The sequence below is a fragment of the Paramisgurnus dabryanus genome, chromosome 1 (genome assembly GCF_030506205.2).
Source record: "Paramisgurnus dabryanus chromosome 1, PD_genome_1.1, whole genome shotgun sequence".
Lineage (NCBI taxonomy): Eukaryota > Metazoa > Chordata > Actinopteri > Cypriniformes > Cobitidae > Paramisgurnus > Paramisgurnus dabryanus.
In genome coordinates, this window is record NC_133337.1 from 61,330,954 (window position 1) to 61,356,033 (window position 25,080).

At 38.0% G+C, this 25,080-nt stretch overlaps 1 protein-coding gene across 3 annotated transcripts; it reads right to left on the reverse strand.

Moving 5' to 3' along the window:
• Window positions 1-31: 31 nt before the first annotated feature.
• a1cf (apobec1 complementation factor) lies at window positions 32-12,330 on the reverse strand. 3 transcript variants are annotated; one of them, XM_065242762.1, is made up of 12 exons: window positions 12,178-12,330; window positions 7,759-7,902; window positions 6,630-6,764; window positions 6,267-6,397; window positions 5,892-6,130; window positions 5,489-5,653; window positions 4,756-4,853; window positions 4,395-4,674; window positions 3,414-3,607; window positions 3,194-3,330; window positions 1,886-2,013; window positions 32-1,632 (listed from the first exon to the last, which is right to left on the reverse strand). In XM_065242762.1, exons 2-12 carry the CDS (start codon window positions 7,855-7,857, stop codon window positions 1,484-1,486), a joined length of 1,755 nt encoding a protein of 584 aa, XP_065098834.1. In that variant the 5' UTR covers window positions 7,858-7,902; window positions 12,178-12,330; the 3' UTR covers window positions 32-1,483. The 3 variants fall into 3 exon arrangements, with proteins under 3 accessions (XP_065098834.1, XP_065098833.1, XP_065098835.1); XM_065242761.1 differs by having other exon boundaries at window positions 3,414-3,631; XM_065242763.2 differs by having other exon boundaries at window positions 1,493-1,632; window positions 1,877-2,013; window positions 3,414-3,631.
• Window positions 12,331-25,080: the final 12,750 nt, after the last annotated feature.

Below are 25,080 nucleotides of genomic sequence, written 5' to 3' on the forward strand. Positions count from 1 at the left end.
AATTTGTCTCAAATATACAAGTAAACAGAAATGTTTTGTGAATTTAATTTATTGGTGGTTAGTTGATTCATCTCTTACATTCTGTAGCTCTCAGCTTATTCTTTTGTCCTAATTGGTGCCTGTTGAATTCTCCCTCCAGTTTTAATGTCGATCACTGACACAATGAATTACTTCAAAACAGTCAATGATTTAAAGACAAACAGCAGACAAACACAGCTGAAATTCAGCTATAAAAATATGTTTTAAGTGCTACATAAACTTTAATACTGTCACCGTTACGGCATCTTATTTAACACAAATGTATGTATGAGTGTGTGTGTGTGTGTGTGTGTGTGTGTATTAAGGATCACTGTCATATTCTCCATGTACAAAAGTATGAGCTGTGAAAATGTGAGAAAATTCTATAAAATGTAGAAAAAAAAACTAGTATATGAACTAGCATGTGTGAACAGCCGGCTTCATGTTAAAGCATAGAGTATACAGTACAGCATACTGATAAAACTCTTCATATGGGCGTTCATACAGAAAGATCACCAACACAAAACAAACCCTTTTAAATAAAGCTCAGCATCAAAGCTTATTAAAGTAAATATCTGCATGAAGGTCTGTATCATGCAGCGCTGTAATATATTAATGTGTGGTCCATCGTTTCATTACAGTGGTTTACTGTTAATATAGAAAATCATTCACAGGCAGCTAGAAGATATTTTAAAGGTAATAAAAATGAAAGTTAAAATAGAAAATAATTATTCTGCTTAAGAGATGTTTCAATCAATATGGAAGCCCATTTCCGCCACATAAGAAAAAATTTACTGTTAAATCATAATTATGAGAATAAAACATTGGAATTATAAGATAAAAGTCAAACTTTAAAAGTCATAATTTCGATTTTTATTTCGTAATGATTTACCAAAAAAAGATGATTTTTTTTCTTATGTGGCGGAAATTGGCTTCCATACAACCCAAAGTGTATATGTTGGCTCTAAAAGGGGCAAACCCAGCAGCTGGGTTAAATTAAACCAGAAAATGTTTTTATTTTACCCAACAATAAGTTTAAATAACACAGGATAGATTATATTACAACCTAACGGGTTAGGTTCGTCCCTTTTTGACCCACCGCTGGGTGGAAAATAACCCAACATTTTTAAGAGTGTCATGACAGTTAGCAACCAACAGAGAGGTTTTGCATTGCAGATACTACCAATCTGATGAAAGAAAGCAGACAAAAGCATAAAAATTGTCATTTTCTAAAAACATGAGTATACGACAGCTGTCATGCCATCAGCTTCCTGAGTTAAGACAAAAGATGACTCATATTCTCCATTAATGTAATATACTTCAAAACATATGAACTAATAGGAAGAAATGAGCTTATGACAACTCGAAAGAATCGTTAATCTAACAAACCTATAAACACGACGAGATACACGAAACACAAACGAATGTTACGTGACTATAAGACTATGAATGATATTTTTCAGCTTTAAAACACTCCATATCCATCCCCACGAGTGGCCACAGCAAATGCAGGGTAACCCTCATATGTGGTATACGCAGTCAGGTCGTGACCCAGAGAAACTGCCTGTTTCAGGGGTGAGGGGGCCATGGCAGCTGTGCTGGCAATTGTATAACCTGTAAGCACAACAGCAACACAAAGGCTTAAGCAAAATAAAATTTGAAAGAAAATTATTTTACTGTCACAAATGGGTTTAGATTCAAGCTGTTATTAATAAAGGTCGTGCCATGATCAGACATTATAGTGTAAACATCGTACAAAATACTGATATTGATTTATTGATATTGATCCTAGTCTGTGGTTGATGTATTCCAGGATAAGAGTGAATGTGATACTATAGTAAAGAATAGTCTTACAGACCTTACATACCTTGGAATGCAGCAGCGGAGGCATCAGCGCCCTCTGTCTGCAGGCCGAGGATCTGTAGCGTGTGCTCCGCCGCGTGGAGTTTCGCCTCATCCAGTGATGCACAGAGTTTGGCGGGTGTGAACGGGTGTCTGTTTGGACACATGGGGGGAACAATGGTAAGCCACAGTATTAAATTGTGAGTGAAATGTGTTTGTGAGCAGGGATCTGACAAGTTCAACCGAGACTAGAAGATGGCTGCATTCAAATACCCACACTTGCGGACTTTGCACTTGACCACTTGACTACTTATATTGTACTTACGCATTACAGTTTATTTTTTGTATTTTGCACAAGTGTTTTAGTGGGTGTGAAGAACCCAATCGTGCATGTAGAATCAGTACCCAATGGGACACTAGCAAGTGTAAACGTCAATCCGAGTAAAGGGCAGCAAATTTGCACCAAAACATATTCATTTTTTTTATTTAGGCTACTTTATATATAAAGTTAAAGTAAAAAACTCTTCATTTTTGTCCATGCAGCTTTATTAAAGTGTATTGTTTATTCAGTAGTCCCTAAATAAATGACACACTTAATGTTGTTTCGAATTGTGTGATTGCAGATGTTTTACAAAATACATAACATGTTTGCACCAATGAAATGTGCAACACTTTCCATTTTACTATCAAAATATATTATATCCATTTATTAACTTACATTTAAACGTTTCCGCGACATCTTGCGAGATTTGGGCAAAAGTCTCATGATTTACACCCAGAACATGATGCATGATGGTATACGCTTAGCCTTGAATACGATCTACGATCATGAACAGCAAAGACTGCAAGTGTGAGTATTTGGGCCCAGCCCAAGAAAGGCCTGCATCCTAAAACTACCTGCCATCCATTAACTCATTCCCCGCCATTAAGAAGAGAAAACATTTGCATAAAAAAATGAGTGATTTATGGTAATCTGTAATACCACGGTTATCCACTAGATAACATGGATCAATTTATAAAAAACTGAAGCAAAAATGTATTTATTAATTTTAACTCTGTGTATGTTTTGATAATCGTTCTGAAAAATTCGCTCAAAATTTTGTAAGATTTTTAGACAAATATTAGAACAAATAATAATTCACTTAATCATGGGATAGTTTTTTAAACTTTGGAGTGGCAGTCCATCATTTTGTTTCCTTTAATATTAATATTCATACCTTTCACAAGCAAACACAATGGAAAAAATCTACAGTCAGTATGTGGATAAGTGAATCAGTAGGGTTTTCAGATATAGCTCAATGCTGGTGTGCTTGAGACAGAAGAGGTGACGTACATATTTGGATACTGAGAAGCTAAAGCTGGGATGGTGACTTTGTAGAGAAACAGTTGCCTCTGATCGGGTCCGATAGCAGAGTGAAGCTGGTAAACAGGTTGCCCCCAGTTATTCTTTTGGCAAATATCCTCCAAGATCTGCAAAAAACCAAGATGAATTTCATTTCTAAAAAAAAATTTAAGCCATATATGATGCTTTCGCTCTGTGTGTACGAGTCTACCTGTGGGGTGTGTTTAATGCCCGGGGGCTTTAGGGTGACTGGGTTCATGGGCGTGAGCTCCATGCCCGGGAGAAGATCATAGAGTTTATCATCGGGACGTTTGTCTGTCTTGAGTTGGTACGTTGCACACCCACGACCCACGCCTGCATAGGCGAGGTATCCTCGCCCACCCAAACCACGCACGCCCGCTGCCCCTACAGGTACATTCATGTAAATTTCTAGGAATGCAAGAAGGCATTGAGTCGAATCAAATCAGCAGAAATCATCCAGGATTCAATCAAATTTCAGAGAAACTGAATCTTAAAGATTCCAAGCCAGCACATTACAGAGATCAAATATGTTGCTCACAGATTGAATTTTTATCATCTTTCACAGATTTGAATTGATTTGATTTTTGATTCATTAGTTAATATTAATATCACTGGACTGTAATATGCAGGCATGGACAACAAATTTAAATGATACACAAGAAAACTATGAACACAATGAATTTAGTTTTAGTCATGGTCACATGCATGCATCACACAGTATGTTAGAACTGATGTAATGTGACACATCACAAATGTCAGCATTATTCAGAGATTCTGCATTGCATACGTCTCTTTTAATAATTGTACACTGATAAACTTCTTTTACATTGATTATTTAAAGTCATTAGGAGTCAGAAAGTTTTTACATATATAGATGAAGAAACAAACTGCATATTTTCACCAGAAACTTGATTACACATGATTACAAAGCAGCTTTGAGATGATTTGCTGGTCTGAACTGATTTAGGTTAGGTTAGGAAGATCTTTCAGTCTGACTGAACTTCAGATTGATTTTGTTATTTTCTCTTTCTTAGCTGAAGGGATTCAATGTTATTAACTGCAAATAGATTTTTCTAAAAATAATTTCTCTCACAGGTTTTCATTATTATCACATTTGGATTTCAACAGACAAATCAGTAGAGATGGATTTTTTGATTCAGATATCACCCACCTCTCACAGAGGGCGAGCGCACCAGTCCTCGGGTGCTCACTTGTCCTTTAACACTGGGGAAGCGGAACTGATTTGGGACAGTTGTGTATGCGTGCGGAGCATAGAATATGGGTGCGCCCAGATAGGCGGCCGACGGGTCGTAAAGTTGACCCACGGTGTAAGCGTAATCTCCCTGGAGCAGAGGCGCTCCACGACCACCGGTGCCGCGGGTGTACCGAACATAATTGTCTTTATCCACGGGCTTGGCAAGCGTGACCTCAATAGGAGAACCATCGATGACCTGGATGGATGTCTGTGGTTATTATCCAGCATTACTTTGTTCATTATAGATTGAGGTTAGATTTGCTTGCGTCCTGTTTACCTTTCCATTCAATGTGTTCATTGCGTTGATGGCGTCTTCTCTCTGAGAGAAATGAACGAAAGCATAATCTCTGATCTTCTTCACACGCTCAACAGCACCTGTGGATGAACAACATTGCTTAAACTTCTCATCACATCTTATAAAACAGTCAGTGGATACTTTGTGTTGCCTTGGTAAGGATGATAATTGCTATTGCCCATAACCAAAGTTACCCTTTTAAACTTGCACAATCAGATATGAATGATAATCTTTTCTGTGTGATCCAACTTGTAATTTAAAAGGGGACATATCATAAAAATCTGCCTTTTTAATGTTTAAGTGCTTCAATCAACATAGAAAATTTTAATAAGATCAACCCAGTAACTTAGTTTCGATAAACCAATCTCTGCAAGCATGTACAAAAATAGGTAATTGAAATTTGGCTCCCCTTGTGATGTCAAAAGGGGATAATACTGCCCCTTAATCTGCACTATCCAACTATGGCTCTGCAATTTAGTGCATATCAACTCATTTGCATTTAAAAGAACATACCCAAAAATGGCACATTTTTTCTCACACTTACAATGTGGCAATTTTAACATGCTATAATAAATTATCTGCAGGGTATTTTGAGCTAAAACTTCACATACACACTCTGGGGACACCAATGATTTATTTTTACAGTTAATACTGTTTGTCAGTTCAGTGTGAAGATACATTTTAGAAAAATGTAGTGATTATTGTGTCAGCTGACCAGGTTTGATGTTATTGAACTCTTTCTCGATGGTCTCCTCTGTCGTGGCTAACATCAGATTACGAACATAGAGGATTTTAACTGTGGACATGGTGTCTTCATCCACCTCCACTTCCGGTTCGGCCCAGTCAACAGCAATAGCATGACCCCACAACTGAATTCTCCCTACAGAGACAGACAGACAGACAGACAGACAGACAGACAGACAGACACAGGTCAGGGTTTTAGATCAGCTGGTCAATGAACTTAAGCACCTTTAGACTCAACATGAGTTCATAATCAATAAGACCTCTAGCCGAGTGACTAACTCATCTGATCACATTGAAAAACTTGTACATATTATTCAGAGTTACGGCATTATTTTTGAAGACATATTTATTATAACTTGTGCTTGTTGTTTTACCCGGCAGTAATTTCCTTCTTGCCATCGCAGCAGCTCGATGACTCTCATACTCCACAAAGGCGAAACCTCGGTTCTTGGTCTTGTCGGCAGCGCTTGGATAAACAATGACGTCCACGACGCCATCCGTCACCTTCTTCATCTCCGCCAGGATCTCTTCCCTCTTTTTAGTTTTGGGAATTCCTCCTACAAACAGTCGGCAGTTGTCTACACTCGCACACACACCCAAAAGTCTCCCGTTCCTGTGTTTACAGCATGAGAAGCCAGAAATCAGCATGCTTTCCTTTCAACACTGAGAGAATGACTTATTTGGATAGCAGTAAGAACATAGAAGTCTGGGCTAATATATTTCATATATATATTTTTATTTCTCATCACCTGATCTCATAGTTGTTGAGCTGTTTCATGGCATTTTTAGCCTCTTGTTTTGTGGAGAAGGTAACAAAAGCATAACCTCGATTGTTGCCGTTGAAATCCATCATCATCCGTACTTCATAAATTTTGCCAAACTACAGACAAACATGACATTTGTTAGTGTTATTTTTTTAAAAAAAAAAAAAAATATATATATATATATATATATATATATATATATATATATATATATTTATGATTTGCTGGCTACTTCAACAGTCATTTTGTGCTTTATGGACACCGGTTGTCTTCCTCATGCAACATCAATAGTTCAATGAGAAAATAAAGTCATTCACAGGCTGATAATGGTGAAGTGATTTTTCTTACCTTTTCACAGAGTGGCACAAGTTCATCCTCAAACAAATCTCTAGGAAGTTTTCCAATAAATATTTCACTGCCTCTCTCTGGAGGTGCACCTTCCCAATCTGGAGGTGGACCACCATATCTCCTCTGTCCATTCTCCTGAGAAAAGTATTATAAAGAAATATTACAAACTACCATACTTCACACAGAGACCTCCTCAAAAGATAAACCACAACAAATAATTCTTCCATACGTTATGATGGAGCATAACATGCTATAATCCGTTTGTAATCTTATTGATGGCTCAGTTGGATAGAAAAGCCTTCATGTAAACACCTTAATCAAGATTAAAGTTAATCGGATGCAAATTTCAATCGTAATGAAAGCGGTGGTGTAGTCCGATATGAGATCCGTTAGTAGAAATCAGTAGAAAAACAGTAGTATTTCTCAACTGCATATAAAAATACCTTGTGAACATGCGCAGATGAATTGTTCTTAAGTTTACGTCTTATATTTACCTCTTATTTACATATCACGTGATTCTTGTCACAAAAAAACATGCAATAGCAAGGCAATGGCAACATGCATTATTAAGGTAATAAGGTTATGTGCTGTACATTCTGCAGCATTCATGTCGTTCATTACATTACATAAAGCAATAAAATAGCGTTGTACCTTTCGAAAAGTTTGTTTTCATTGCCTATACCTGAAATCTTTAAAAGATCAACTTTTTATTTTGTACATTTATCCAAAGATAAAGCATGAACTCGACATGGGTTGCTGTGCGCTGCATTGCCAAGTCCTCTGCTTTTTGGCGAAGTTTAGATTTGGGCTACTTTTAAACTGTTTCAGCGAATTAGTCAGATTGCAATACTTAGGGTGCATGTAAACTGTTCGTCGTAACCTGCAATCGAATTAAATTCAGTTGGATTGACACAATTTTGTGCATGTTAACGTAGATGCTTGAGTGCATTTTTTATTTTCACTACAGGATGGAGCTATAACAGTCCTGACAACTAAACCACATACAGATCAGATCTCAGATCTCTCTCTGTGTGAGATTACTTGGGTCTTTTTCTCAGGAGGAACATCTGAGAAGCAGGAGACTTCATTTGCTCTCCATGTAACCTCTCGAGATCCTGTGGGCTCATACCTGATGTATTTGATATCCAGTGCGCAGGACGAGAGCTCGCAGCGCAGCTTCTTTCTGTGTTCCCGTCAGCCCATCCGTGCATTTTTGATTGGTTTCCATTGTGAGTGATTATCAGCAATAAATCATCAAAATTAGGGGTGCTCACTGAAATTAAACCAAAGTTCAAACACACATCAGTGACAGGACAAAGCAGCGTTTCTCTGTGATAAGACGGCAAAAAATATCGCTTACAATCTTGAGAGGGTTCAAAGGTAAAAAGGCCATATGTGCTGATCACACTCCTATACTGGATGTGCTTACAATACAAAATATATGTGACATTGATGCTACAGTGCATGGCAACATTTAAATTATTGGTGTAACATTTTAATTTAATCTCTGATCAAAGTCTCTGTCAACTTTATATATACTGACTTTTATCTGGTGGGTCATGTTTGCAAAAAAGTGGAGAAAGAACCATTTTCCTCACCTCCAGGTCAAGGACCGTGGAATAATTATTAACTAAACTGAAGCAAATCAAAACAGCAGTTTCAGTGTTTCTCATATCTCCATTTCACAACAAGCACAGGAATGATTTCCTCCAATGAGAACGCAGGAAAGCAGCTTCAAAAAGCCGCATTTCTACTGTCATGCCGGATGATCCTAAAGTAAAACTCATGATCAGTTTATAGCTTAGGAGACATCGAGGTCTCAGCGTCTATTGTTTTCTTTCAGATGTTGCTTTTAAAACTCACTATAACTTTTAATGGCTGAGTAAATCTAAGCCATTATTGAGTTCTCATTTGAAACTTTAAGAAAGACACACAAGGGAACCATGGTCTGTTTTTCAGAAGAAAAAAACTTAAAAATAAACAGCTCGAACAACAAATGTCTCAATTTGCCCCTGGTTCTAATTTCAAGGCTGTCTAGGAGAAATCATCTAGATATTTAAGGGGGTGGTTCAATGGTATTTCAAGCATTCTGACTTATTATCACAGTTATAGAGTTGTTTCCTCATGCTTAACGTAGGCAAAGTGTCAAAAAAGCAGTTAGACATGTTACAGAGTATTTCTGTGCCGAATGCACTTCGCCAGGGTTCGTACAAGTTTCGGAAAGTTTTTTTTTCGAATACAGGTCCAACTGACGTTTCAGGGGTTTTCTATACGTATCACTTCTTTATATGGGCACTTCCCCCGGAAAACCCCGCCCACCCGTCAATCAGCGGGAGACGCTAGAGCTTGCAAACATCTTATCACGCCACTCAGCTTTGTTTAATTTCAAAACTCAACAATGGCACGAAAGATGAAGTGTGTTTTTGGATGAAAGGAGAAGAAATCCAGCCTTATGAAAACAATGGATATAGTTTATTATCCGGGGTAGCAGCGGTGTTTTGCGTGTGTGTTTGATGCACTGGATTTTCCCAACCGGGTCATGACGAGTTGCACGTGGTAAGTAAGACTTCTGTCTTATGTTGGAAATAGTCGCGTGCAAATTATATAAATGACACGAACATGTAGTGAATCATAAGTTAAAACAGTGTTGTATAGTGTTGCATGACTCGTACTCGCTCCTCACGCGGTATAACTCCTCCTTCATTTTTTCGTACGTTATCAGAAAGATTAGGTAAAGCTAATCTTTCTTTTATAAATCTGATTAAACTAAAGACTCTTCGGAGATATAAAGGATGTCATACTACTCTATAGGTACTCCAGATTAACATCAGAAATGCAGAAACAGCTTGTGTCATGGGAGCTTTAAGAGAATTTGTGCTATATGACAGAGGTGTAAATAGTTCTGTTGCGTTTAAATCATCAGCTGTAATCAGCCTTCATATCATCATGAAGGTCTTGATATTGAATTGTTTCTGGTTCAGGATCAGATAAGCATGATTGAATCACATCACAACCACCATAGGTCTTTAAAAGCATCACCAGAGTGTTTATTTATCATCCTCTCCTTTAGTTTCTCTTGATCGTTGCAGAATGATGAAGAAGACCAGAGGTCAAAGGTGACAGTGGTGACCATATCTGTGAGAGTCTTTTCAGATCTCCTATAAGAACAGGACAGAGCTCAACCCTCATGACTGTCTCAAACTTAACTCACTTTTCACATCCCGGGTTATTCCAAACCCCAGGTTAACGGAAGTTTCACACTGTTCATACTTAACCAGCAGTTAGATAATCCTGGGTATTCATAATCACACAGCAAAATCACCAGTGTTAAATGTACACTGCTGGTGTATATATTATGGGTACCACCAGGTTTGGGATTATGGGGGTTTATGCTGTGTACATTCATAAACCCTGGGTTAACATTTTCATTTCATAACAGCAGGGTTTCATAACCCTAGATTAATTTCAGGTTATAACCCCACTTGTAAAACACAAGTGTGAAATTCTCCTTAACCTATGGTTAAAAGGAGGGTTTAGTACAAAGATAACCCGCATTGTAAAAAAGTCTAACTGAATAGAACTAAAGAACAGATATCTGACCTTTCACAGCTTAAACCTTTGCACCATTCATTCAACAAAGCTTCTCATCATCCATGACAATGCTATATAGATGTGTCCTGTACATTCGCTAGCTGGTGTTTACACACCAAAACAATTAATTGACCTTAATTCAATCCATACAGTTTGTTTAAAGGGAACATATCAAGACAATCAGACTTTTTCACGTTTAAGTGCTATAATTGAGTTCCCAGTGCTTCTATTAACCCAGAAAATGTGATAAAGACTACCCAGTCTCATGCGTATAAATAGCATGAAGTGTAAAAATCGTGCAATACGTACGCCAAATTCCACATTTTTGCTTGGGTTTAAGGTTAGATTTCAGATTTGCTTAAGGAGGTTATTTAATATACAGGTTTCTCCATGTTTTTGGTTATATTTAAGCCATGGTCACTTGGAGGTTAGAATTGGAGTTTGGGTTAGGATGTCATTTTATATAACAAAAAGTTCCTCTAACCCTAAACCCAAGGAAAATGGTAAAAAAGCACGAAATTTGAAAAACCAATAAATAAAACGACAAAAAAAAAGATGCACCGTTTAAGTGAATGGAAGGACTGGCGTATCATATGCACGCCACAGTGGAATTTGGCTTATATATTGCACAATTTTTACACTTCGTGCTACTTATACACAACTCTGTGAGACTGGGTTCGAAAAAGAACTGTTTTGGTAAACCATTCTCTGCAAGCATGTGAAAAAATAGATAATTGAAATTTGGCTCCCCTTGTGATGTCAGAAGGGGATAACTCCGCCCCTTAATCTGCAAGATCCAACCACGGCACTGCCATTTAGTGCAGAGATCAGCTCATTTGCATTTTAAAGGGCACATTTTTGCTCACACCTACTAAGTGGCAATTTTAACATGCTATAATAAATTATATGTGGGGTATTTTGAGCTAGAACTTCACAAACATACTCTGGGGACACCAAAGATTTATTTGACATCTTAAAAAAGTATTGTGAACTGTCCTCTTAAAGGCCACAAATAGTTGGTTTAGAGGAAGCTCAGATGTTGGTGAACATCATAAAGAGAGATCCACATTAGTTATAGCAGAACATTAGGAAGCCATTAAAGCGAGCGTTTGAAGAGAGTTGGAGCTGAACTCCATTAGCCTGCTGTCTATCTAGAGCTCTCTTGTGGACAGCCTGGTTACCGTTTGCATAAACAAGATAACCAGACCTGTGCTTATCACGTCTGGATCCCTGGCTGCGTTTTCAGCTCATGTTGACTGAAGGTAAATACACACACGGTCCTGAAGGCCAATGTGATGGACACAAACTGTAGCACAGGCGCAGAAAAAACTGCACTTTAACATTCAGATCAATTCAATTTCATTTATTTGTGTAGCTCTGCTTGCAATGCATCTCGTGCATTGGCTCGCAGAAAAAAAAAAACACTCTAAGATGCTTCACGACACAAAAACCTTTAATCTGCTTCTTAGGAAAATGTTTAAACAAATGTATGCAAATTAAAGTTGTAAAGACTGTTAATAAAGAGGAATCTTACACGCACCATTATGCTCAACCCCGAACATCTGTAAGGTTATATTTAATATGACAGTTTAGTACAGTGCCATATGTTTCTATGCAAGTATTTTTTGTAAAAGCATGGATTAGCTCATCTCTTACAATATCTCACAGCTGATCTCTCTACAGCTTCTCTACATCAGTACAGTACAGTACTGTATGTTTATAAGAGCTGAAGAGATGTTTGACATGAAGAGCAATTTAATTCACAACAATAAAGTTTGCTTAGTATAATGTAATAGACGTCTCGGCTGTCTATAATTTACTCTATTTAGAATCATACTGGACAGTTGACTTACAAATCATTAAATAAAAAACATGAAGCACAATCCACAGAACTAGTAGACCATAAAGCTTTCATACAGGTGTGTATCACAGCTCAGGTGTATATGAGAGAACTTACCTGAGCAATTTCAGAGATCACCACCCGGGAAGCTCAGACCTTCATTCTGCCGAATTTGGCAACGTGTCACTGAGGTGATTCAGTAATCACATCATATCAAACTCCAAAGGTTCAGTGTCCCAGAGCTGCTTTACAAGTGAATGTAGTTAAAGATTAACCAGTTGTATCTCTCTTCTCACTGCAGGCCGGCACTTTGACCAGAAACAACGGCAGCAACCCTCCAGCAGATAGCGGTCATACATACATATGTCATTGTGGTTTTCCCTAACAAATATTAATGACACATGATAGATAAACAGTAACATTGGGTGTTTAAGAACAGTTTGCATGTAAAAACTATGAAATCGTACGAGCAGCTAAACAACAATACTCACTTTAATTGAGTAGGTCACAATTACAAAATAAAATAATCATGACTGCTGTATCAATGTACACAAAAAACAATATATGCACGCATAAATCTTAGGGCTGTTGCTTAAGTTTAGATTTTAGAAGCTTGGGACTAAATAATAAAAGTGGGTCAGTGTATGTAGACTACACAGGTTATATAAGCCATACTTAAAAAGCACTCAGTATGATAATAGCCTTGACATTAAATCTCAGATTATTTATACCACCAAATTATTTTACACTGGGTTTCATTAAAAGCCACAATATGTAGATATTCACCACTAGATGTCGCTATTATACAATAACAAAGGTGAAGGCATTCACTAATCATGTTCACAGATGAGGTATGTTTTTGATGACGTTATTTTTATGTCATCGTAATGAATTAGCTGCAAGGCACAACAGCTGCATGTTAGATGCTGCATAACCGTCACTTCTGCATTCGTCCACTCATGTTGCCTACAGTTTCTATGAGCGGAAACTGAGAAAAGTGTGGATATTTAAGTTTGTGTAAAGTCATTTTGTAGAATGGTTTTAAACACGTTATAAATGCATAAGCATAGCTTGACATTTGAGACTGGGGGCCAGACATGGTCTATTGTAGTATCTACACTGGAACATGTGCTATGACTTTTACCGCAAACTAGATAAGTAAAATTAATGAAAAAACATCTTCATTGACTACATTAAAATAACAGCCTAACGTTAGATATAAACATGATAATGGATTTCATTTTTTAACTATAACACACAGTTAAAAGCTGAGAATAAGGCTTTTATTAGTAATATTAATACTTTAATCAGTGAAATGACTCCCAATATATTTTAAAACTCCCATTTTTATTATAAACAGTGATTAAATATTGAAACACCTAAATCATAATTAATTACCATTTATAAACGACAATTAAGGTTAAGAATACCTTACCCACTATATACACTACAATAAAAAATCTCAGGGTTAGTTCATTTTAAAAATTTTGTCACTTCTGAAACACGAAATGGAAATCCATATGCAGTGAACAGTGCATAAGGTCATTAATTTATATAGGGGTGGTTTCCCGGACAGGGATTGGATTAAGCCAGGACTAGTCCTAAATTTAATTAGGAAATATAACAAGTTTGAACAAACATGTCTTAATAAAAACATTACTTGTGTGCATTTTGAGGCAAAACAAAGGGCACTGGTGTATTTTAAGATATGTCGGTGCAAGTAGTTTTCAGTTTGGACAGCTCTTACGTTTACTTTAGTCTAGGACTAGTCTAATCCTTGTCTGTGAAACCGCCCCATAATCTTTCAAGGTTTAATAAACTCCACCAAAGGTTGAATAAGGCAAACGTTGTTCTAAAAATATTTGCTTAAGGGTGCTTTGAAAGCACTTATGTGCTATTAAACAAACCTCTGTGAAAGTACAGAAGTCTAAGTATCAGATTTTGCAGATTTGTTTAATCAAGACGTATTTATATATTGTGGTAGCACTAGGGATGGGTATCGTTAAGGTTTTAACGGTATTACTACTCTTACCGGTACTGCTTAACGGTCCGGTACTTTAACGGTTTTCTTATCGGTACTTTGTGTTGTGTGTGTTTTTTTAAGAACATACAACAATTGAAAACAGAATTAACATTGCTTTATTTTTTTTTTATGTAAAAATATTAAAACAATTAGTTATTGTTAAAGAAACAGCAATGTTTGAACAAATAACAATTATACAAAAAAACAAATTAATGTAAAACAAATTAAATAAACTTTTTCTGTAAAAATAATTTCTGTAAAAGAACATACAGTGATACACAGCAAGATGTGGGGCATGTAGGTAGGCTGCAAAGGGACTCTTTAGCCATTCTTCTGAAGAAAGATTAACATATTTGCGTTTTCTGGCAAAAGACGGGACCTTTCCTGGCTTAATGTGTTCCCTGCAGTTGAAAACACCCTTTCACTTGGGGTGGAGGAGGCTTGAGCACAGAGGTAGCCTGTTGCAACATTTGTGAGGAGGGGCAGAACAGCTCTCTTCTCCCACCACCACAACACAGGATCTTCAGCCATAGGAATGGGAGGCATGCTTTTGTAGACCTCAACCTCTTGGCCAACACGTTCGCTAAGGGTGAGGGCAGAAGTATCCTGTTGGATGGTCAACCTTAATTTCCTGTCCTCCTCTGAGAACAGCTCCTCCAAGGCACTCCTTGTTTTCTGCATTGGAGGTATTGTCTCCTCCATTTCCTCACCTTCTTCTTCAGATGACCCATCCTTTTGCTGGTGCTCTGTATCTGTCTGTTCCAGCTCTGTTGTTAGTCCTGTCCCACTGTCAATAGCTTTCATCCTCAGTCTGTCCCAAGTTGCATCACTGAGTGACTGACCTCCCTTTGAATCTGGGGTCCATTGCTGTGGCCCCATGCAGGAAGGCTTGAATGTCATCATTCTGATATCGCTGGGAGAGGTTCTCCCACACCTTCTCTTTGATTGATGCCACAAACATGGTATCATCATCCTTCAGAGTAAAATGTTCTTCCAGTTTTTGAAGGATGGGTAAGATCTGTCCACAGGTGGCATTCTTTTCGCATGACACACACAATGTGGATGTATAAAGGATTCGTATGATCTGGACAAACTCCTCAGCCTTATGGAAGTCCTCACCTTTCAAACGGTCCAGGTTGTCCTTGGACAATGCTTTTCGCAGTCGTGGGTCCAAGGCTGCTGCTTGGATTGCTGGAAACTGCTCCATAAATCTCTCTATCATTAGATATAGAGAGTTCCACCTGGTCTTGACATCCAGGATGAGTGAGTGTTGTGGAAGGCCTGCAACAACAACAAAAAACAACACACATTTATTTAGCACACACTTAAATATTGATTTTATACTGTTAGATGTGTGAATTATTCAAAATAACACTTATAGATTCAACTTACCAAGGAGCTGTTGCTTTTCTGTCAACACTGTTTTGGACATTGAGGATCTCTTGAACCACACGACCACTGCTCTGATTCGGGCTGCCCATTTATCAATAGATGCAATTTTGTAAATTTTCTGTGCAGCCAGATTCAATGTGTGTGCAAAACATCCTATTTTTAGGATCGTTAGCTTCTTGATAGCAATATCCATATTGCTAGCATTATCAACAGTCACAGCTACAATCTTGCTCGGATCTATCTCAAACTCTTCCAGGATGTCTGGGATCTCCTCTGCCACTACTTCGCCAGTTTGTGATTTGTACACTGCCCTGGTGTGAAGGACCTTCTGTTTTACACTGCCCTGGCTTGTGTAGTGCACTGTAACTGTGATGTGGTGATCTTGCCGGAGACTGGTCCACCCATCTGATGTGATAGCCAGCTTTGGCACATCTTTCAGCTCACTGATCACATTGGCCTTTTCAACATCATACCAGGAAGGAATTAATGTGTCGCTTAGATAACTTCTGGAAGGAGGGGTATATTTAGGGTTGAGTGCCCTGCACATTTCCCTACAGTAAAAAACAATTATAATTTGTTATTTTATAATTATTAAATGTTGTTGTTGTTTATTGTATTGTGGAATTATGGGGCTGAAATACAACCCTTTTTATCATGCATCTATATCCTAAAAATTTATGTAACTATATACTGTGTAATGTATATTGACAGAATGTTACCTAAAACAGTTGGACTCTACTGTTGCAAAGGGGTGTAGGCCTTTCACTATGAACTTGGTCAAGGCTAAGTGGCAGTCGTTCACCCTCTCCTCAGGCATCCTCCCACTAGCTGCCAGGGTGAAGGGGCTTTGGGCTTGTCTTGGACCAAAGGTATTAGGAGGAGTTTGTTGGTTTATAGAAGCTGCCGCTTTTTAAAAAAAAAAAATATATATATATATAATAAAAAGGTTGCAAAATGTGGCTATTGATCAATGTTAACATTTGATCATGAACCTATGTTCACATAATTAAGTTGATTATGTGTCTGCATTTAATCATTACAAATTAATTTCTGGATATAATTTCTAAATATTATACATATATTTGTTAATGCACCAGCGTGAAAGCTGCAGAAAAATACTCTAAATAGGCTATTTTGTAAAAAAAAGTGCTGTGCAGTGTGCACTAAATGTTTAAAGTAGAAAATATGTTGAATGCACAATGAGTTGGACATTTATTTTAAATGACGTGAACAACATTGATTCAACATGATTTTTGCATACATACCTGACGTAGATGGGGCACCCACCAGAGACAGGCTAGCTAGGCAGTCGAAAACTTTGCATTTCTCTGTCTGCACGTAATGCACTTTTGAAAGATGCTTAGACAGATTGCTCGTGTTTCCGCCCTTATGCAAAAATCTTGTTGCACTTATGACAACGAGCGTTGTCTGCATCAACTCTTGTAAAGTATAACCACACTTTTGAACGTTTTGCTCTCTCCGCCATCGTCACTCTTTGTATTAAGCGGGAGTTTTCGTGCTGTTATGCGTGTGCATGCGCCGCACTCGTTGTTGTGTGTGTGACAGACAGCCTCCGCAGCACGCATGAGAGATCTCGCAGATCTTACAGACAAACGTCTTAATATTTTTGCAAATTAGAAATGTGCAAGAAAACATTATAAAGCAATAATACATAGTACATTTATTTTTATTTTTTTCTCCAGTACCGAAAGCAGGACCGATAGCGTCAGATCTTACTGATACTGCGGTCTTTCATAATTTAGCCCCGGGGCCAGTTTAATACCAGGTTTCGGTACCCATCCCTAGGTAGCACGTGGTGCTATAAATAGTAATCGACATGCTTTATTAACTTTTATGTTTTTCAGTGGTTGAAAATTATTTTCTGATTGGTCGATGTACTGTTTGTCCCACCTCTACTTCATTGTGATTAGACAGCTGGATAAAAGCAACTTTATCAAGTGCTGTATTTAAATACACATATTATTATTTGTCAGCGTCCTACCTCCTGTTGTTCGCCTCCTTGCCTCTAGAGGTCCCCCTAGTTCCTCTCTCTCTTAGTTCTTCCTCATGTGGCCTTATGTAAGTCACCTGTGCCTTGTTTCTCATAGAGTATTTAAGTTGTGTTTTTTTCCCTTGTCCCTCACTTGCTACCGCAAACCCTGTTTTTTTTATAAATCTACCTACATCAGCTGTTTTCTTAAATAAATCTACATCAGCTGGACATCTGCCTTAAGTGTTTCATTTGGATCCAACATCACTGCTTTTGTGGCCAAGTGGTAGATCTCTCTGATCACCACACCAGAGATCCAGGTTCAATCCCAGCCAGTGACATTATTTCCAGATTAACAATTGTTTTACAAAGGATTTTACATGGTAACGTTTTTAAATTTATAAGAACCTAAATTAATATGTATATTTGTTGTGAAATATAACTTATTTTATAAAAATCTGTTTAGCCAATGGCCCACTTTACAGGGACTTTAAGTCACTTAAAGAGTGACGATTACAAGAGAGACAATTAGGGACAAGCCATTATTAAAAAATATATATTTTAAAGATTTACAAATCCTTGGCAACTTTTGGGATAATGTGAGTACACAACTGTAGGAATTACATTATACAGTGCAAGTGGTTTTGGATATTTTATTACAAAAATCTTACATTTACATACCATGTTTTGAGCAAGTTACATGTGACTGCTTTATTGTCATCACTTTGTTGTGTTTGCTATCTCTGGTCTTGTTTGTTTGAATCTGATATGATGAAGTGGTCCTGTGTACTCTCAGAACAAACCCTATATGCTGCTCGGTCATTCTACTGATTCCTTTCTGTTTCACATGAATAAAACTGTCAAAACAAAAGTCTTCAGTCACTGTATAATGATGAAACCTCACTGCAGTGAGTTACTATTACAGTACAGAGACTCTAAGTGAAATTGCGCCACCCTGTGATGAAAATCAGCATCAGTCAGTTTTGTATAAGATGATATCATTTAGGATTATCTCAAACTCAGCCATTCAGAGAGTTTAATGGATGAATAATTCAGAGCTTTATATATAACAATGTAACTGTGAACAGAAAACAGGAAAGCTTTACAGACCAGACTTGTGACATGAACATTGAAGACAAATTATTAGCCGTCAATAAGAAGGTTGGTGGTTTAAATATTAAGTCAGCTTCCAGAATGAACAAAGCACTTGTTTTTCTGACTGAAGTTAATATGGTTGATGAATTGATTGAGATGGGGCTTGAGGTAAACAATATGTTTATACAATTACGTTATTGAGTTCCTCCAAAAAAGTAGTTCTTTCCAATATACCACCATTCATAAAAGATGAAACTTTGAAAAGGAATACTTGAATGCTTACTGCTCTGGGCTGATAGGATCCTCACATAAAGCATATCATGTCTTTCCGACGATTCATGTAATTCTAATACCGAATGCATGACATGACCTGCTTGATGTAGCGATAAAAATATCAGTTGAAGGTAAAGGGTTAAAATATTATATCTGGAGCCAGATTAGATAGAATTTATGTTCAAAAATCTGAAAGACAGTGTTTTCTTAACATTAGTATTAGTCCCACACCCCTATTTGATCATCACTACATATCTGTCACAGTCACAACATCGAATACTTATTATAAATCTTACTGGCATTTAAATAATAGACTGTTAAAAGTTTACACTTTTGTGCAATGGTGAGTCAATGGTGAAAGATCCAGATTACATCTTTCTGCCAACAGTATACTAAAAACAATACGAATGAAACTAAAAAGAAGATTGTAGTGTATTTAGTCGGACTTTGGAACTCTAAAGCATATACAGTAAAAGGAAAAATAACCCTGAACAAGGATGCAGTACCAAAGTTTCTTAAGGCATGTCCCGTTCCCTATGCTATTCGCCAGTAAGTTGAAACTGAGCTGGATCGGTTGAAAGCAGAAGAAATACTTTCCAAGTTTGACTGGAGTCCATGGGCAACCCCAGTTATTCCTGTTGCCAAAAAGGATGGGACTGTTAGATTGTGCGGGGATTTTAAAGTCTCCATTAACCCTGAATTGCAGGTGGAACAATATCCACTACCGAGAATAGAGGATATTTTTGCTTCACTTTTAGGATCACAGCTCTTTAGCAAAATAGACCTTGCAGAAGCCTATTTGCAAATGGAAATAGAGGAGGACTCAAAAGTGTTCTTGACTATTAATACTCACAAGGGCCTATATCGTAAATAACAGGCTTTTTGGCGTTGCCTCAGCACCAGCTCTATGGCAAAGAGCTAAGGATCAGGTTCAGGGATGCCCCAGTACCCAGTGTTACCTGGATAACATCATTGTCACTGGTGAGAGTGACAGCAGGCACTTGGAAAACTTAGCACATGTTTTAAAGAGACTGGAAGGGTATGGAATACATGCAATACATGACAAGTGTGAGTTTTTCAAAGAAACCGTCACATATTGTGGACACAAAATTGACGCAAACGGTCTGCACAAATGTCACGATAAGCTAAGAGCAGTTGCAGAGGCCCTTCAGCCAGAAAACGTCTCACAATTGAGGTCCTTTCTTGGATTTGTCAATTACTACAACAGGTTTTAGCCAAATCTAGCTACTGTACTGCACCCTCTGAATGCCCTGTTACAAGCAGGAAAGGAATGGACATGGACAAAACAACAGCATCAGATTGGTGCTTTCACATGTAATGTCTGATGGAACGGAGCGTCCCATAGCATTCGCATCACACTCCCTCAATTATACCGAAAAGAATTACGCACAGATTGACAGAGAGGCTTTGAGCCTATGGGTTGTGAAACTATTCAATCAATATCTGTATTGAAACAAATTTACCCTGGTTACAGACCATCAACCTTTGGTTTCCATTTTCAGTCCACAGAAAGGAGTTCCACTGACAGTTGCAGCAGGAATGCAGAGATGGGCGTTGTTCCTGGGAGGACACAGATACCAGATTGAGTTTAAAAGAACACACAGACATGCAAATGCTGATGGACTATCATGTCTTAAACCGGATGGACCTGATAAAAATTCAGCTACAGAAAATCTACCAATGGATGTGTTTACATTGACTCAGTTTGAAAGTTCCCCTGTCACAGACAAAATTATTTGAAGAGAGACCAGGAGAGACCCTGCATTGCCGCAAGTATATACAGCCATACAGTCTGGTTGGACTGCAGATAAAAAGATCCAGTTCAAACAGTTCTATCAGCGCTGTGAAGAACTAACTCTGGATGGTGGTTGTGTTATGTGGGGACTGAGAGTTGTTGTACCACCTAAGCTGCATACCCAAGTCTTAAAGGAGCTTCATGTGGGACATCATGGAGTGGTAAAGATGAAGTCACTCACCAGAAGCTTTGTATGGTGGCCCGGTATAGATCTGCAGATTGAACAGCTCGCCATGCAGTGCTCTGGCTGTCAACATGTGCAAAAGACGCCACAAACTGCACCACTACATCCATGGGAGTGGCCTGCATTACCATGGCAACGGATTCATGTTGACTTTGCGGGTCCTTTCATTGGCACCACATTTCTGGTCGTTGTGGATGCTTGCTCAAAATGACCAGAGGTGTTCAGCATGGCCTCCACAACAACTGCTTAAACTGTGATGGTTCTCAGATAACTCTTTGCAAGAACTGGTGTACCAGAACAGCTAGTGAGTGAAAATGGGCCCCAGTTTATATCTGAGGAGTTTCAGATCTTCCTAAAGAACAATGGAATCAAGCATGTGACCTCAGCACCTTACCACCCAGACACCAATGGCCTGGCTGAGAGGTTTGTGCAAAGCTTGAAGAATGGTCTGCGAGCCATGAGAGATGAACGGCTTACACTAAACCAGAAGCTACATAATTTCTTGTTTGCATATCGCAATGCAACAAATCGAACACCCGCCATGTTGTTCCTTGGTAGACCTTTACGCTCAAGGCTAGACTTGCTGAAACCCAATTTGAGGATACCTGTACAGGATAAGCAGACAAAACAGTAACAAGGAGGTGGAGAAACAAGAGAGTTGGAAATTGGAGAGAGTGCTTTTGCTATAAATTATGGAGGAGATCACAAATGGATACCTGCAAAGGTTAAAGAAAGATCAGGACCACTCTCATATACTGTTGAGATTGCACCTGTCTGGAGACGTCACATTGATCAATTCAAAAGATTGGCTGTTCCTCTGGAAAGTGCTCCTGTGAGTGTTCCATTCACCACTGTTGATACTGCTACAGTATAGGTGGAAGTGATATAACAACACCTCAAGATGTCACTGTATCTTTCAGTGAAGCACCACAAACTTCAATTTCTGAAGAGAAACGTTACCCTACCAGAATACGGAAACCACCAGTCTTCATTCACCGTCTTGATTTAAAAATAATAAAGAAAATAAAAAATAGAAGTACAAAAAAAATCTTACAAAGGACTATTTAACTCTTTCACCGCCATTGACGAGATATCTCGTCAATTAAGAGAAAACGCTTCCCCGCCAATGACCAGATTTTCCGTCTTTCCGCAATACCGCTATTATCAACCAGGTGGTGCCCTTCCGCAACTTTTTAAACCCGGAAGTATTGCCCTATGGCAAGCGGCTGCATGTCCGTGTCTGTTTTAAAGATCGCTCTGAATGGGATCTCTATGAAAAGTCCGTCACAAAAATGGAATTATCTCTGCTTTTTGCTCAAAATGTGGTGTTTTTGCAGAAACCTACCCATATTCAAAAGCTGATTACAAAAGAACCACTGAAGGTAGGATGAAACGGGTTTTTTGTTTGAAAGCAGAGGGTCTGTTCTTTCATTTGGTATATTGTATGTTTATATATTTAAAGAAGAAAATGTTCTGGAAGGCATTAAACTTTGGTGAAAATCATGAAAAACGCTGGCGCTGGCTGGCAACTTTTTTTAAAAACGCTGGCGGTGAAAGAGTTAATGGCATACATTTCTTTTTGTTAGTATACAAAACATTTTGTTATATGCAAACACAATAAAGATAAAACTTTTGGAAAAAGAAATTTTAAAGCTGAGTAGCTCCATAAGTTGGGAAGATGGAAAAAGTGAAGATCTACTTGAACAGAATACATTTCATGCAAAATTATATGATGAAAGAGACCAAGGAGTAATAGTTTGAGCAAAAATCGCTCAACTTCACAATATGAACTCTTCCTCAGCATTTTTTTTCTTCTTGCTTTAGAGAAAAGAAAGTTCAGGAGAGAAAATAAATTGGTCACCTTAAACTACCTGATGGGAGAGAGACAACAGAAAAAAAATAGATTATCTCACAAGCCTTGTCATTTTATAAAAAAAAAAACTTTAGAGTGCAGTCTTGTGATCCTGAAGTTGTGGAACATATTCTTAATGATGTTCCTAAATTAAATGATGGTAACAAGAAAGAACATTCAATTTCATTTGGAGATCTGAGTACAGCTTGTAAACAACAATCTGCTGGACGATCCCCAGGATTAGATGGTCTAACATCTGAATTTTACATCTGAAGTTTTTTGGTCACTAATTGGACCGGATCTACATTCTGTATTCACTGAAAGTGAAAAAAAAAATAAAGGTTTTACCTCTTAGTTGCAGAAGAGCTGTAATAACTCTATTACCGAAAAATGGTGACTTAAGGTCCTTAAACTGGCATCCAGTCTCACTTTTTAAAGGCATTAACGAATAGCCTTAAAGCAATTGCCTTAAAGCATGTTTGGCTACTATAGTCCATGAAGATCAATCATACTTCTTCCAAAAGGCTCCAACTTTAATAATTTGTTTCTAGTGCGTAATCAAATACAGTTAACAGATATATACAAGCTTGATGGTGGACTTTCGTCACTTGACCAGGAAAAAGCATTGACAGTCTTTTGTTTAACCCTTCATCAGATGATGAAGGGTTAAACAAAAGACTTTTAATTACAAACATAAGAAAAAACAAAAGCCCACAAGAGGGCAAAACAAATCAACAAGATATATATAAACAAACAGAGACTAAACACTAAACTTGACAAACTAGACTAGACTTCAAGACTGGAAAACACACAATGGTACAAAATGATCCTAAACAGAACAAAGGAAAAAAATATAGCTGCAAGCAGCAATGCCGGGGCCAAGCACCTTCAGCGCAATGAGCACCCAAAGCACAGCAAACAAGACGCAATGCAGCAAACGCGCAAAGCGCAGAAAGCGCGCAATACAGAGCCCGAACCCGAAGCAAAGCAAACGCAGAGCAGAACCACCACAGTGCGGAGCAACAACAGCAAAGATGCCAAAAATAGAACACGTGTGGAAAAGCAGAAAAATAGGTGAGAAAGAACAAAACGTTAATAGAAGAAATTAACGCCTCAGACGGGATTCGAACCCAAGAACTCAGAATCTCTTTGCATGTGCTTTACTAGATGCACCACTCAGTTGACACAGTTCAAGGGGCAGCAGGAAAGAGATTACAGAGATGCAAGCATTGACATATGCCAATCACCAAAGATGTAGAAATGACACCGCAGGGCAGAAATAACTGAAATACAATGTATATGAGAATCAAAAAGCTCAAGTGAGATTGAAGACAAGAACAACATTCTGTAGAGAAACGCTATAAAATGTAATATACAGTGATTAATTATGACAAATAGACAACGTCACAGGCACGATCAACTTTACAAAGGTTTTTCTCAAAAAAATTCCTAGGTGCCAGAAAAAATGTGTTCAGTCATTTCTGTGCGGATTGCTCCAAACATTATACGATCAGAACCTGGCATAAAATAAACAAAATTTGTAAAAGGAGTAGCGAAAACAATCATTTACCATATGCCTTACAATAACACATGAACAGAATGATGGAAAATGACAAACAAGGTATCGTTGCAATCGGCATAAATCAGTGAATACAATTTCACAAAGAAAATTTATATCAGACAAAGTATTCAGAAGTTATAAGCAGTTCTATAAGAACTGTTATAGTTTATAACCCCTAGGTGGCGCCGTACTCTGTCTTCCCAGGTACCTTCAGGACATCATCCCGAAGCTCCCTACCTATTTTTGCGCCGATATATCCAATACTTTAAAAGTTATAGCAATTTATGACAAATTTCAAAATGGCGGACAGGCGGTTCGGTCAAACCCGGCATAATACACATCCACAGATGCGGCATGAGCCAAGGAATCCGTAGACACCACAATCATAATTTTCTGACAAACAATTCAGAAGTTATGGGCAAAAATAGCCTTTATTCATATCTCATGACCCATAGGTGGCGCTGTCACCAAATTTGGCATGGTCCCCCAGTCTATGGTGGACATGAAGTGTACCAAATTTCGTTTAGATTGATCAAAGAATGACCGAGATACAGCTTCAGAACCAATTTTGTGTCAACCTCGTTAAGTTCATGCATTTATTACTTTTGAACTAAGATAAATATCAAAATTCTGTTCAGTCATTTCTATGCGGCTCACTCCAAAGATCACCTGTGCCAAATTTCATAACAATTGAAACAAATTTGAAGGAGGAGTAGCGAAAAAATGAAATACTGTACATTTCAAAATGGCCCCTACTGTAATAGGTGGAGTCTTACTGTAAGGTATTAAAAACTATAAGTTTGATGAGAGCAAACACGTGAACTTAGTAGAATT